Consider the following 16,480-nt stretch of genomic DNA (forward strand, 5'->3'; position numbering starts at 1 on the left):
ATATTAAACAATTAAAATAGCAGATTACTGAATAATTATTCAAAATATCATTTGTTGCATGATATAAATGTTGACTCACTTTTTTAAGGTGTGTATTTTCAAAAACACGTCCATTTGTTATGGCAACCTAACCATGAAGATCCAGGATATTCAAGGTATTAAATTGGGAACCCAGAAAATTTCCTCACCCTTTTGGTTCAAAATGCTAAAATCATTTCAGTCATATTGAGTAAGGTTGGTATAGCATTTCTTGACCAGGGTAAAAAGGACTATACATCAGAATGTAAGAAAAAACATTCTTAGGTTGGATTAAGAGAGTAATGTACTAAGAACAAGAGATGGAAAGAAAACAGTGGAATGTGCATAATGGTTAAGACAAATCAAAATTACATATTCATGTTAAACAGACAGAACAAAACTACAAACCCATGATAGTACAGTGCTATGGTTTGGGTCTGAAATGCCCTCTCAAAACCCATGCACTACGAGTTCTGGATGCCAGTTTGTGGCACTACTGGGAGGTGATGTGGCCCTTAGAAGGCGGGTCTACTTGGAGGAAGTAAGTCACTGGGGGCATGCAGTTTAATTTTATATTCTGTCCCTGACCCTGTGTTCCCTCCCTCTTTTGGCTTCGACCTGCCACGAAGTGAGCAGCTTTGCTCCTCCACAGCCTTCCCCGATGAGGTTCTGCCTCACCACAGGCCTAAGAACACTGGAGTAGGCTGACCATGGGCTCAAACCTCTTAAAACCAGGAGCCAAACAAAATTAATCTATCCTCCTTTCAGTTAACTTCCTCAGGTATGCTGGGGGCAGGGATGAAAAGCTGACTAATACAGACGGGTGAATTGCTTAAGATTTTGAAAGACCATGAACAGATGACCAGGCCTGCTTAGAATAGCTAGGCTGGTGTATATATTTCAAGAAAGAGTGATTTGAAAGGAGAAACATTAGATTAGGACATACAAGCAGCTTTCTGTAAAAGTACCTTGTCTAGTTTACTTTAAAAAGCATTTCTCTCCAATTAATGCAATGAATAAACTCAGTTCCATAACTTCAGATTTTGAAAAACCTTCCGTGGGCTTTCTACTACAGAAAAAGAGATTCTTTCATGTAACATGTACAAATGCTCTGCTATTTATCAAAATCTGACTGGGGATAGTTTCAAATAGGGATGGTTTCACTTCTACATAATAATAAGCCTCTCAAATTTTACTTTTTAAGTAACCCCAGCCCCTATTTTAAGTGATTCCTAAATATACTGTAGGGGATTGTGTTAAGTCCCCTACTGGTACAAGAGCATAAAGTAAACTCAAATATCTGAATCCCACAAAACGAAAGCCAAGAAGAGATTTCATTATCAATGTCCCAGTTGTAATCACAGCTAAGGACACCAATCATGTGTAATTTTTGTTGTTGTTGTTGTAGGTGTCACAACCATAAAATAAAAAGTTCCAAGTGAACTTTTCTCACCCTTCAGCAGCACAGGAATGGAAAATGTTAGAAATGACCTTCATTCCTTCGTTTGTGCTCTGCAAATTTCAGAATCAATTAAATTCTGATTTTCTAGCTAACCTCACTAAATAGACTGCTTAGCTATAGTATATATATATTTGTACACTTTTTTATTTTTATGTTTTTAGTTGTAGATGGACACAACATCTTTATTTTGTTTGTTTATTTTTATGTGGTGCTGAGGATTGAACCAAGTGCCTCACACTTGCTAGGCAAGCACTCTACCAGTGAGCCACAACCCCAGTCCCTATTTGTACACTTTTATATCATCTCTGAAGCTAATTATTGTTTCTGAGTAGCTGACCTATAAAAATGAAAAAATCAACAGCATTTAGAGATCCCTTCACTTAGAAATATATTCCCATAAATGTTTACTTATAATTTCCAAAATTTACAACTGAAAATAAAATGAAAAGATTAAATAGTATTAAAGTCAATAATTATACAAATTAACTGTGATGCTAAAATTCTTCAAGAGATAAAGAGTAATTTTTATAATTAACAGGTGCTCAGAAACCAAAAGTCACAGAATTAAATGTTTGTCTCAGCTGACAAACACCAACCACTGAAACCTCCAAAGCCCATATTTAAATCACAGCCCAGACAAAGAGTACAATACCTGTCAGTATGGGTAGAAAGTAAATATTCCACCAGGCTTGTGCATAGTGGAACTCCTAGGGGACAATTCTGTTGAAACTAATGATTACATTTATCACCAGAAGTCCCTATCAACCCCATCTTTTCAATACACACAGAATTTTCTTTTGAATGGACTTTTATACAGCCTAACTCTACTCTTAAAAGCTTCATGTAAAACATGAATATAGTATCTACAACAGAAGAGATGACATCCGGTAAAGGAAACAAAGCTAAATGAAGGAAAGAGATGATGAAAGGACATGTAGTCTAATATATAGCCAATGACTTAAGGTTCATCACAAAGATAATATAAGTTTGAAGAATCAGATAAATTTGAGATAAGGAGTAATAGATGGTGAGCAAAGTCAGGATACTGATTGGGGAGGGGCATGAAGGAAAACTTTGGCATACTGGTAGATTTATTTTGGTGGTAGATACATTAATGTATCACATATAAAAATTTATAAGCTGTGCAACAAAACGTGGGACCATCTAAACATACTATTGTATATGGGTCTCCTATAGAATTGCCTCAATTTAAATAATAAAAAAATTTTAAAACTAAGCATTAGAAAAATCCTAAAAGTCTTCCCTCCAGATAATCTGCAATGATACCATTTTTTTCAATCGAGATACATATACACATTGCAAGATCCATTCAAATCTAAATTTTAAAAATCATAACCCAGCACAAGCTGTTCTCTCTGCCAAAAAGCAGTGAAGGTGTTGTCACATTTCATCTCATTCATAACAGATGGAGATGACAAATAGAAGTATTTTAGGAGAGAGACTGACAAGGAAATTTGGCAGCACAATTCTCATCTTTTGTTCATTAAGCAGAATCACACTATGGTAAATTGGATTGTTGTTCAGCAAATAGTCACCCCCTCCCTGGACCGCCATAAGAGACTATTCTTCCACTCCACCCTCCATGGGCTTGGCCATGTGACTTGCTCAGCCAGTAGGATGTTAAGATACATGATGTAACAGAGCTTTGACATGGATTTGTGCATTTGGCCTTGCCTTCTTGTGCTACTGGCTTTTGTCCACACAGGATGAGAAATACATGGGACAGATATGGACCCAACTTGGAGCTTGGCACCTACATCAGCCCATTCTGTTCACCAGAATCCTAGACAATCTGCTGATGTGTGTGGATGAAATTAATGCTTGGTCTCCTATGGAACTGTCTCAATTTCAGGTTGATTCATCACTGCCCAAGGTTACTTCATGGAAGAGTCTGGACTTAAATGATGCAGGGGTTGAAGGGCTCTGAGGAGAGACAACTCCCGGCACACCCCATGAGTCTCAGTCCAGCTAAGTCTGTCATTCAGACAACATCGAACCATCTTCCCCCACTATACAATCCTGCTCCATCCTTTCTCTTCCACAGGTGTTGATCCCAAAGGAACTTGCTAATAATTTTTTTGAATGAAGATCATCATTAGACTCTGTTCCCCAGGGAAACCAACCTGTTATATGTAGCATTATTAAACTAATAGCTGATATGTGTATGTGTGTGTGGGGTGTGTGTGTATGTGTATTCAATACTAATTACTGATTTGCTCAGGAACAATTTTAGTGAAACTTTAAATTGATAACTCCAGCACAAGTTGGGTATAGTACCACCACCTACAGTTGCAGCCACTCAGGAGGCTGAGGCAGGAGACTGAGCTCTGGAGTTTGAGGCCAGGCTAGGCAACAAAGTGAGACTCTGTCTCAAAAACAAAAAAATAAAAATAAAGCTATAACTCTAGTACAAATTACAACATTCAAAACATTGTACCAAGGGAATGGGGGGATATAGCTCAGTGGTGAAGCACTTGCCTAGCATGATGAGGCCCAGGTGTCAGTCTCTGCACAGCAAAAAAACAAAAAACTCCCATATCATGTCTATCTAAAAATTACTGAACATAAAGATTTTTCAAGCAGAAGGTGAATAGAAACTTTTATGAGTAAATCTCACATTATGATCAAGGCAAAAAAATTATATATAAAAAGCATGCATTCCCTTTCAATTTTTGCTTCAAAAGGAGGAAAATATTGCGAGAATCATATTGCACATCCTAAAAGAAACTGCAGTACATTAGAAGGATTGGGACCACAAACCACTCCCAAGGCAAACAGCATAATCTTTTGATCCCAAGTTGGGGTACAGATCAGTGACTGGGCATCAAGCGTGAGGCCCTGGGTTCGATCCCCAGCTCAACCCCCACAAAACTTTATGACCTCATTTCCTTGAAAATTAACTCACAGTTCAAAATACATGAGTTAAAGGAATATCTACAATCTTAAATGTTTATAATGGAAAAGAAGGCAAATGAAAATTAATTGGCTTAAAAACTGTCATAAGAAATTAAAGTGCTGGGGCTGTAGCTCAGTGGCAGAGCACTTGCGAGGCATATGTAAGGCACTGGGTTCAATCCTTAGCATCACATAAAAATAAACAAACAAAATAAAGGAATTCTGTCCATCTACAACTACCAAAAAAAATTGGAAAAGAGCTCTGTAGTATACCTAAAAGTAGATGAAAAGAAACAATAAAGAGCAAAAATAAGTTAAATAGGAAACATACAAAAAAGAAAACTAAACTCTCATTCTTTTAAACAACTAATGAAAAAAGAAACCTCTGGCAAAACTATCAAAAAAAAAAAAAGAAAGAAAGAAAGAAATGGGAAATGACATGCATAAAATGCCATGGTCACAAAAGACCGAGGAACTCTTCAAAACTGGAGGCTAAGGGAGAAGGAAAGGAGGAGGAATGAGATGAATGTCTTTACCTTAGGTACATGTATGACTGCACACTTGGTGAAACTCTACATTGTGTACAACTAGAGAAATGAAAAGTTGTGCACCTTTTGTGTACAATGAATCAAAATGCATTCTGCTATCATGTATAACTAATTAGAACAATTTTTTTTAAACTATTAAAAAAAAAAAGACTGGAGACTACAGAGATGACAAGTAAACATCCTAAGTTATCTGCAAGGAGACCTTGGGCTAGAAAAAAATTTCTTTTTCATTTGCTCTAAAGGATTATTATTGGGATAACTACCAAACCTGAATAAAGCCTCAAAATTAGATAATACTATTATAACAATGATAATTTCTTCTGTGACAACTATATTATGTTAATAAAAATATTCTCAATTATAGGAAATATTCCCTCAAATATTTAGTAGTAAAGGAACATTCATTCTGAAATTTGCTGTAAAACTACTCAGAAAAAAAATATAATAATAATAATAATACAGTGTTAAAGTTTATGAGAGGTTTAGACTCTTGCCAAAATCAGACCAAACCAGAATGGAGTCACTTCTGCTAAGTGCCTCTTAATCAAAATAAATGAAAAGTTCACAGCAACCAATCAGAAGAAACCCATTTACCTGAGCCAGTACATTAAGGCAGTCCCCTCTTTTTCACTCCTATAAAGAGCATGACTTTGAAATAAAATGACCAATCCGCTGCTGCTGCTTCTTCTTTTTCTTTTTCTTGGTACTCGGGATTGAACTCAGGGACACTCAACCACTGAGCCACATCCCCAGTCCTACTGTGTATTTTATTTAGAGACAGGGTCTCACTGAGCCGCTTGGCACCTCGCTTTAGCTGAGGCTGGCTTTGAACTTGAGATCCTCCTTCCTCAGCCTCCCGAGCCACTGGAATTACAGGCGAGCACCTGGCTACCAATCTGCTTCTTAGAGCCCGTTCTGGCTTTCATTCTTCACCCCTTTTCTGTAAAGCAACCCTCCTCTGCTCAGCTTACTGGAACACTCATTCTATTTTATAGAAGGTGCTGTCTGGTTCTAGTAGTGTAAATAAAAGCCAGCCATAGCTTTATACTCATTATAATTTTGACTTTTTTGTCTCTGGACAATAGAAGGATAGGATAACAAGGCAAATGTGGTAAAAACTAACAACTGGGGAATCTAGCTAAAGGGAACCAGCAAATCTTTGTGTTATTTTTGTATTACTTCAGAATACAAAGGTAAATTTTAAGAAATTAAAATCACAAGCTGTCATTAACTCACATTTATAAATCCAATTTTTTTTTTTAACCAATAACCTTAGACACAGTTGGTAGAGCAATTTTCATTATATTTTCCCCAACTCAAATCTACAGTGACTTTCTGAGGTTTTATTCATGGGAGAAAAACAAAGTAAAAGCCAGCATTAACACTCCAAAAGATATTTGTTTACACTTAAATTTAGGAAAAAGATGGACAAATGACCACAACATACAGAAACAATTATCTTAGGGCAGACTGCAGGGCTTCCATGCTCACCTGTGAGGGGTAACCAGAGAAAAAGAAGCGCACCTAATTCAGAATATTATTGTCTTTAAGATGTATCTATCAGCACGAATAATTTCATGTTTCACATTTCTTACTGAAGTAGTCATCCATGAATACTAATTCTAATTTTGTAGTTTGGAAACATGAATAGTAATCATCATAAATTAAAAGAAGTTTTTTAAAGTTATAGGAATTCTCGTTTTACCTATTTTATGTTCATTTAAGGCTAGATTTCTAATTTAAGTTGATATTTAAAATGTTAATCAAGAGATTTATATATTCTGCTGTGGCTTTTCAACTATCCCCAAATTCCCAGTACGCCAAGGCCCTAAATGAAATGTGTGCTTTGAACAGGATTACAAATAAAGGGAACGAAGTACAAGATTAATAGCATCTCTACAAAGCACTGATATCTGAAGAATAAAATTCTTGTTAAGTCAGTGCTCCCTTAGGAAAATACTTTGTCTTTAATAAGTTATTCTGTATGGAAAAAATGTATTATAAAAAGTATGACTTGCTTTGAGAGAAATATTACCTTTGTAAAGAAAACATCCTTTGTTCAATCACTTTAAATCTCACCGAGACTTCTTTGTAACAATTACATTAAAAAGCATGGTTAATTATAACCTAATAACTATGTTCAAACTTGAGAATCTCTGATAATAACAGTCAGTATGGTATGATAAAACTACTTTCAGGGCCTGGCACTGTGGCGCATGCCTGTAATCCCAACGGCTCAGGAAGCTGAGGCAAGAGGATTGCGATTTCAAAGCCAGCTTCAGCAAAAATGAGCGCAAAACAACTCAGTGAGACCCTGTCTCTAAACAAAATACAAAATAGGGCTGGGGATGTGGCTCAGTAGTCGAGTACCCTGGAGTTCAATCTCTGGTACTGCCCCCCACCCCAAGAAAAAATTGCTTTCAGACAATCAATAAAGCTGTAAAATCAAAGTGAGAGAGACTCAACACACATGAAGTGGAAAAAGGACAAGTATTTCATTGTCATCAGTGTCTTCTCAACAATAGCAACTAATATTTACTGACACTGCACCAGATGTTACTCTAAATGCTTCATGAGTATTAAGCAATTTGATCCAAGCTGATACCACATGGGAGCTCAGAGGCAGACTTGTGCAGAGGCTGGAAAGCTGGTGCTAGAGGTCTTGCTGGGGACTCTAGGGTACTGCCTGCTTTCTCTCCCAGAGTGGGGCCTCAAGAGCCAAGAGAAACCAATGCTTGTGAACATTACATTAAATGAAGATGCAAAAACTGCTGAATAAATCAACCTGTTTCCAGTAAGCAGCCAATGGTAGAGAGTTCTCTGCCTGTGAGAAAACACAGCAGCCCAGGGAAAACAGCCCCAATCTATGTACACACACAGCCCCTACTCTGGGAAATCACTGCAGTTCCATTAAATCCTGATACATGTATATCAGCAATGTATAAAGCATATCTGTGTACCCTCTTCTTGCCCATCCATAACCCTCCTAAAGCAAAATAAGTGAGTTTTAGTATTATTACCATTATAGATGAGGAAACTCAGACATAGGTAGGTTGCATAACTTGCATATAGCTACATGAATCCTAAGCTATAGATCCAAGGGGAGAAAACCATGGAATAAAAATTGTACCCATTTGCATATCGTTGTCCATAGTAGCATTATAAACAACAGCCAAAGAGGCAACTCAAGTGTCCCCTGATGGATGAACAGAATATGGCAAATACATACAATGGATCATTAGTTAGCATTAAAAAGGCAAGAAGGAAATTCTAACATATGTACAACACAGAAGAGACCTGAAGACACAGTAAGTAAAAGAATCCAGTGACTAAAGGACAAATATTACATGGTTCCATTTACATGAGGTAGTTGAATTCATTGGGAAGTAGAATGACAATTGCCAGGGCTGGGTGCCAATGTGGGACTGGGGAAGGGGAGCGCAGAGTTGAAGTTTAATGGGTACATGGTCCAGCTTGGGAAGATGAAGTTTAGAGATGCATGTTGGTGGTGACTACACAACAATGTGAATCTACTTAATGCCAAGAAACTATACTAAAAATGGTTAAAAAGATAGTTTACCACAATTTTTTTTGAAAGTGCATCCTTTGCTTAAATTTTTTTATAATCCATAGTCTTCAGTCTATGTATATAAAGCTCTGGTGATTCAGACCAAGTATCTAAAATGATTTGAACTTTCAAAGTGTTTTGAGTTTCATATGAGTTCAGAGCTCTTATTAGTTCTCTATGTGAGCACATCACAAAGTGACCTGCCCTAGATTGATGGACAGTCACAATTTACAAAAAAAAAAAAAAAAGTGATAATAAGAGTTGACTAGATGGGGCTATGAGAACAACAGGCAAAGAAACTGAACATGCAAAGGTCCTATGGCAGGATATAGACCATGAAGGAGTAAGAAGGCTCAGCTAAGTTCAGAGGACACAGTGTGGGAGCGGAGAGGCTGGAGAGACCAGGCAAAACCCTCTAGACCTACTTGACTATAATAACAATCTGAATTTTTATCATAAATACAATGAGAAGTCATTAAAAAGATATAAGGTTACCTACCTTATATCTTTTTAATGACTTCTCATTGTATTTATGATAAATAAAACAGCAAAATCAATTATATTTTTAAAAGATCAGATACAATATAAGAATTAGAGATGTTCCAGGATGTGATTTGCACCCTACCAAATCAACAAAGCCTGACCTTTCTCAGTACGGGCCTGTCATTAGGAAAGCTAGGTTTATAGTTCTAACTTCTGATACTAATTAAAAGTGAGTTTTTGCAGGGCACAGTGGTACATGCTTGTAATCCCAGCAGTTCGGGTGGCTGATGCAGAAGGATCACAAATTTAAAGCTAGCCACAGCAACAGTAAGGCACTAAGCAACTCAGTGAGATCTTGTCTCTAAATAAAACACAAAATAGGGCTGGGGATGTGCCTCAGTGGTTGAGTGCCCATGAGTTTCAATCCCTGGTACCCCCAAGTGAGTTCTTAAAAATTTTGCCTGTCTTGGGGCTGGGGTTATAGCTCAGCGGTAGAGCGCTTGCCTTGTACTTGTGAGGTACTGGGTTTGATCCTCAGCACCACATAAAAAATAAATAAAACAAATAAAGATGTTATGTCCATCTTTAAAAAAAATTTTTTTTTTGCCTGTCTTGTGCCTTGGACTCCTCATCTGTAAAATACTCTATCCTATATTTCTAAGGTTCCAAACAACCCCCAAACCTCTTTTTCTTTGATTCTATCCCAAAAATGATTTCACCCTTAGATTCCAGGCAAAAGAGAAATGCCAGTCCCTGTACTTCTCCAGTACGGAGGCTATTCTCTGAAAGCAGCTCACTGATGATATTCAGGATATTTGTTCTTCAAGACACAAGGCTCCAGACCTTTTCTAGCCAAAAACCACCTAACTGGGCACACAGGATATACCTGCATAAACTCAATTCAGTTTTGATCAACAAAGTCTGCATACAGAAGAGTGGTCCCATAGATTATGTTGCCTAATGATACCTTAGTTTGTGTAAGCACACTGTGATATTAACACAACAAAAAGGACATAACACAATTCTCATGGCCTCTGCCCCTTTGCAGCAGGGATGTAGCTCAGTGGCAAAGGCTTGCTTCGCATAGACAAATCCCCAGTTGTCCCCCCTCAAAAAAAAAAAGACAAAATTTTCTGAACCTCTCAGCTTACTTCTGCTTAAAATAATAATAGCAATTATTATTATTTAAGATAATGTATGTTATACAAAGTTACCTCTAAATTACTAAATACCAAAGACAGAAAAGATGAAAACACTGGAGAATAGGAAGGAACACACTAGACAAGTATAACAAAAAACACACAAAATGACACTCAAACTATAACTAAGGCAAATCCACAGTATCCTCTTCAAATCACTGAAGAATAGCCTTCAACCAGATGCAGTGCCACATACCTGTAGTCCCAGCTACTAGAGAGGCTGAAGGAGGATGACTGCTTGACTCTAGGAGTTCAATACCAACCTGGACAACATAGCAAGACCACAGTTCAAAGAAATTAAGTGTGTGTGTGTGTACAGTCTTCATTGGCAGAAACAAATACTGAGTCTTGAAAATTCAGCCCATTACCAAAGAAATCCATTTGCCATCCTACACATTCGCCAGCAGTGGGAAGCAGAGAGTCACTGCAGCTGCACACCAAAGAGCCCTCACACAGGCCCCCTCAGGGCAAATCCTCCCAAAGGTCAGCTGCCACAAGAGCCCTGGAGAATCTCAAGAACAGGTCTGTTCATTCTTGCTCCTCAAACTGGGTAGAAGAAATGTGCCATACTGTAGCAGGGGCCGCATGCCCAGTTTTAATCTGAGAAGCATTATATTATAACAATAGTGTTAAACTACAAGAGACTGGTTACATATATAACAGGGAATCTATACAAGGCAACATTAGATAAAACATTCTCAGTTGTTTTAAAATAACAAAAAGTGTCTGATAGCTGAGGCCATAGCTCAACGGCAGAGTGCATGCTTAGAATATATAAGACCCTCAATTCAATTCCCAACCTCATCCCATGCCCCCCACTTTAAAAAAAAAAAAAAAGAACCATTTATGTTATGTGGCTAGCAGAAACATGGGAGGCTAGGGATAGGGGGAACACAAAATTCCATGGTTTTAGATGAATTCAACTATGTGTAAAAACAAATTCCACACTATTCTTGTTTTATCGGTTATCAAAACATAACTATAGTATGGTCATGGGCAAACACATCAATAAAACAAAAGACAAGAAGTCCAGGGGCTGGGGTTGTGGTTCAGCGGTAAGCGCTCGCCTCGCATGCGTGAGGCACTGGGTTCGATCCTCAGCACCACATAAAATAAATAATAAATAAAGATATTGTGTTGATCTACAACTAAAAGAAAACACACACACACACACACACATTAAAAAAAAAAAAAAGAAGAAGACCAGATGCAGACCTAAGTGTATTCAGAACCTTAACAGGACACAGGACCAACACCTTGTAACCACTGAAGCAGGGACAGGATTATGCAGTTACAGATGAAGGCTGCCAGTGACCTATCAGAAGCCAGGGGAGGCAAGAAAGGTTATTCCCTATAGGCTTCAGAGTGAGCATGGCCCTAATGATGCCCTGAATTTTAGACTTTTGGCCTCCAGAATCCTGAGTCCATAGATTTCTGCTGTTTAAGGTTTAAAAAAAAAATGACAACAAAAAGAATAATTTTAAAAAGAAAATTTTAAGTAAACAATGGACAAAGGCTATGAATCTAAAACACAAAGAAGAAAAACCTAAAAGAGCCAATATGCTTAATCCCATTAAATAATCAAGAGAATAAAATAAAAATGAGGAAGCATCAGGTTAGTAAACATTAAAAATCTGAGAACATCAAGTGCTGATAATCATATAAGGAAATGGATAAAGAATGCAGAGCACAGGGCTGGGGTACGCCTCACTGACAGAGCACACATTTAGCATATATAAGGCACTAGGTTTGACTCCCAGCACAGAAAAAGAAAAAAAGAGAGACTGCAGATCACTTAGTAATTCCCACAAGTAACTCAAGATGATTTGCTGAATGATAAAATTCTACCATGATATAATGTGGCTATGTGTCCTCAAATTTTATATGAACACTACCCTATGGTGGTTACTGTTACTTCTCTCCTGTCTATTGCTGTTAATTAAGTAACACTTATCAGTAATTGGAAATTTCAGGAGGTATCTCCTTTCGAGAGTTACAGAACTAACTAGTGCAATTTTTACTACAATAAATGAATGTTTTTAAAACTAGAATTAGCTCGTCTGTAAACAGAAAATAGGAAAATGGCATTTGACAAAGAAATTGTTAGTACATGGGAGGCTTTCTCCAGCATTCAGAGAAAAATATTTTCACAGTTGAGAATTTGGAGGGGGTTGGAGATATTTGGGTGTGGTGGTTCATGCCTTTAATCCCAGCTACTTGGGAAAATGAGGCAGGAGAATCACAAGTTTAAGGCCAGCCTCAGCAACTTCATGACAGCCTGTCTCAAAAATAAAATTTAAAAAGATGTGGGGTTGTAGTTCAGTGAATAGAATCAGCATTCCATTTAGTTATAGCCTAGAGTACTTTAACACATGCTCACACAGGGATATGTTGGAATTTTCAACACAGCGTTATGAATAATAGCAGCCGGTCAAGGTAGCACATGCCTGTAATCCCAGCAACTCAGGTGGCTGAGGCAGGAGGAAGCTAAATTCAATGCTAGCCTCAGCAACTGTGAGGTGCTAAGCAACTCAGTGAGACTCTGTCTCTAAATAAAATACAAAATAGGGCTGGGGATGCAGTTTGATGGTTAAGCACCCCTGTGTTCAACTCCCCCCCCAAAAAAATTAATAAGAGCAAAATAAAAATGTTTATAAAGCACTCCTGATGCTCAGTAATAACAGAATATATAACTAATGTGGTCTAGCTATGACAGTGCATAACTATACTCCCAGCTACTCCGGAGACTGAGGCAGGAAGATCATTTAAACCCAGAAGTTCAGGGCCAGCCTAAGCCTGTCTCTTAAAAATAAAAATATGCCAGGCATGGTGGTACATGTGTATAATCCCAGCAACTCAGGAGGCTGAGGCAGGAGGCTGAGTCAAGAGGCAAGTTTGAGGTCAGGCTCAGTAACTTAGTTAGACCCTGTCCCAAACTAAAAAATAAGATGGCTGGGGACACAGCTCAGTGGTAGAGCACCCCTAGGTTCAATCCCATGTGTTGCAAAAACTAGTTAAATAAAAATAATAATGTGGTACAGTATTATATTAAAAATACAAATTTACAAAGCAGCTAAAATGAATGAGCTAGGTATATGTGTATTAACATGGCTAGATCTCAGAAAGAGGCAAACGACAGAATGTTAAACAGTAAATTTAAAAACAATGTCTTTGGAGATAGAAATACACAGAACTACAAAAAACACAGACTGTATACATAGATTTGTTACAGAAGCTACTTAATGACAGGAGGTAGGGGTGACAAAGGTAGGAAGTACAGATGGAGAAAGAGAATTAGGATTCAAAAAGAGACTGAGGGATTCAACATTACCTACATCATTGAAAAAATTAATCAGAAGAACTAAAATATTAACATTTGCTTGAAGTGGCATTATGTGGAGTTTTATTACAGTATCCTCTGTACTGTAATTTGCTATTATTATTATTTATAATGCAGAAAAAGAGGCTGAGAGGAAGCATAATAAAATGGTAAGAGTGTTCCACCCTGGTAATGAGAACAAAGCTTTTTGTAGCTGCTGCTGTACTATTTCTCAATTTTTCATAATAAGCATACATTAATTTTAAAACTGGGGAAAATAATTCTGAATAGGGAAAAAACATAGGTGGTGAGTAGATTCCATGTAGTACAGTCCTGGTTCATAAAAGTACCTGCTCCTTGAAGGTTCACATAGACATGACATTTGCCCTCTTAAGTCTATAACAAAATAATCTCTAAATCCTAGAAAACCAAAACACAAACCCATTTTGAAACTTGTACATAAATTGTACATAAAATAGTAATATACGAATAGAGAAAACTTTCACCTATAAGCAACATTTTAGTCTTTGCAAAAGAATTTTTTAAAAATGGTTCCATGATCATTATTGACTGCTAATGATTACATCATAATCTCTAATTGTACAAAAATACACAGAAAATATAAGGAATAAATTTGATAGGTACTCCAGTTGAGTTTTTCATTATCACAATAATATTGTGTGGAAAGTATCTCAAACTGGTATACGATTAGGTAGTAATAAAACCATCAGGTGCAATGATGCACGCCTGTAATGCCAGCGACTCAGAAAGCTGAGGCAGGAGGATCACAGATTCAAGACCAGCTTCAGCAATTTAGCGAGGTCTTGTTTACATTTCTTTTTTTGGTATGGGGATTGAACTCAGGGGCACTCAAGCACTGAGCCACATGCCCAGACCTATTTTGTATTTAGAAACTTAGAAGGGCTGGGGATGTAGCTCAGTGGTAAAGTGTTCCTGGGTTCAATCCCCAGAACCAAGATGATGATGATGATGATATCATCCATCATTGTATTCCATTCCATCACAAAACTGAAACTTTTGTCATACACAATGAACACTATTCAACTAGCTTAATCTCACCGAACCGTAATCTTAACTATACAAGGAGAAACTACTAGGACTCTCATAAAATGTTATAAGATCAAATATGGTAAATAACTTCAACTGATGGAAAACCTCCAGGGCTTAGAGGGTGAAGAAAAAGAAACAAGTGCCAGGCCCAATGCTCATCCATCGATGGCATTAGTTGTACAAGTCAGCTGAATAAGGGAAGTTTCAATTGATCCCCAAGTGGAAACAGTAAACAGACTCAGAAGACAAAACCACAGTGGAATAAAATAAAACAGAAACAAAAATTTTAAATATTGATACTTTAAACATTGATGGTGCATGACAAGAGAATAAGTCCTATAATAACAGATTCAAGAGGTAATCATTTGTATATAAAAAATTATTAAAAAATTATGTGTGATCAGACAGGGGTTGTGCTCGCCTAGCACATGGGAGGCTCTGGTTCGATCCTCAGCACCATATAAAAATAGATAAATAAAATAAAGGTATTTTGTCCAGCTACAACTAAAAAATAAATAGTAAAAAAAATCATGTGTGATCTACAACTATATAAGTATATAGATGGAACACAGAAAACAAGTACAACAGTAAAACAGTTATGTCAGAATGGTGAATTATGTTCACCAAAATATCTTTTTTATCATTTCCTACCAACTCTGTAGATTAGTCTTCCTTATTTGTTTCAGTTCACCAAAAAAAAGAGAGATAACCCAGGTAGTAACCCAGCCCAGCCCAGCTCAAGTCAACCAAGTAGTAGGAACTGCTAAGAACCAGAAAGCACTCAAGTCTGTAACGTTTTCATAATCAAACATATAACAAAGGCTGGGGATACAGCTCAGTTGGTAGAGTACTTGCCTCACATGCACAAGGCCCTGGGTTAATTCCTCAGCACCATATTAAAAAAGAAAAAAAAAGGTAACAAAAGGATAACCCCAAAATTTCAAAGTGCATCTTACCAACGTGATGTCTCGGGAAGCTGCAGCGGCGCTCATATGCAAGCTAGGCTGCCTCACAGAACTGCTACAGTCCAGGGCTCTAGCAAATGTCCCAACAGCCCTGAATAAACCAATCACAAACAGGAAAGAGTAAAGCCTTTATTATTTTTTATATTTTAAAAAACACAATGTGTCATGGTTCACTGTAAATATAGAATTTTTGTACTTATAACTATTTAGTACCTATTAGCAATTCTCCTCTTAAGTCAGGAGAAAGGAAGCCTCTCCTAGGTGAAGTAAATTGGGCAAATAATAGATAGATAGATAGATAGATAGATAGATAGATAGACAGATAAAACCACACTGCATGATGAATGAAAAATTCTAAAAGAAAGGCAAAACACATTGTTGGATGTTTAAGAATCAATTATCCCAGGAAATGGTTTTATTTGTTTCTCTTTTGTTGTTATTGTTGTTTGTTTTTCTGGTCTTGAACTCCTGGGCTCAAGTGATCCTCCTACTTCAGCCTCCCAAGTAACTGGGAATACTGGAGCATGCCACTGAGAATTTTCTTTTGTAAAATTTAATACAGGGGGCTGGGGATATAGCTCAGTTGCATGCAACAAGGCACTGGGTTAAATCCCCAGGACCACAAAAAGAAGAAAAAAAAATGATTTAATACAGGTTGAATGTTCCAAAAATGTTCCAAAATGTTCCAAAACCCAAAACTTTGAGAGCTAACATAATCCAAGTGGAAAATCCTATGCCACGACACTTTGTTCCATGCACAAAATTATTTAAAATATTGCATAAAATTACCTTCACCAACATATAAGGTGTATCTGAAATATAAATAAATTTTGTGTTTGGACTTGGAACCCACACACAAGACACTTCATTATATATTTGCAAATATTCCAACATTTAAAAAATTCTAAAATCAAGAAAAAATTGCTGGGCT

At 37.1% G+C, this 16,480-nt stretch overlaps 1 protein-coding gene across 9 annotated transcripts in view; it reads right to left on the bottom strand.

The window, feature by feature from the left end:
* Positions 1 to 16,480, bottom strand: part of Mta3 (metastasis associated 1 family member 3) — a 166,955-nt gene that overhangs the window by 73,694 nt on the left and 76,781 nt on the right. For all 9 annotated transcript variants that reach the window (XM_048804472.1, XM_048804473.1, XM_048804471.1 and 6 more), the window contains exon 8: positions 15,541 to 15,640. In XM_048804472.1, coding sequence (XP_048660429.1) covers positions 15,541 to 15,640 — 100 coding nt within the window. The remainder of the gene's footprint in view (positions 1 to 15,540; positions 15,641 to 16,480) is intronic.

This window comes from Marmota marmota, unplaced genomic scaffold (genome assembly GCF_001458135.2).
Source record: "Marmota marmota marmota unplaced genomic scaffold, marMar, whole genome shotgun sequence".
NCBI classification, from domain to species: domain Eukaryota; kingdom Metazoa; phylum Chordata; class Mammalia; order Rodentia; family Sciuridae; genus Marmota; species Marmota marmota.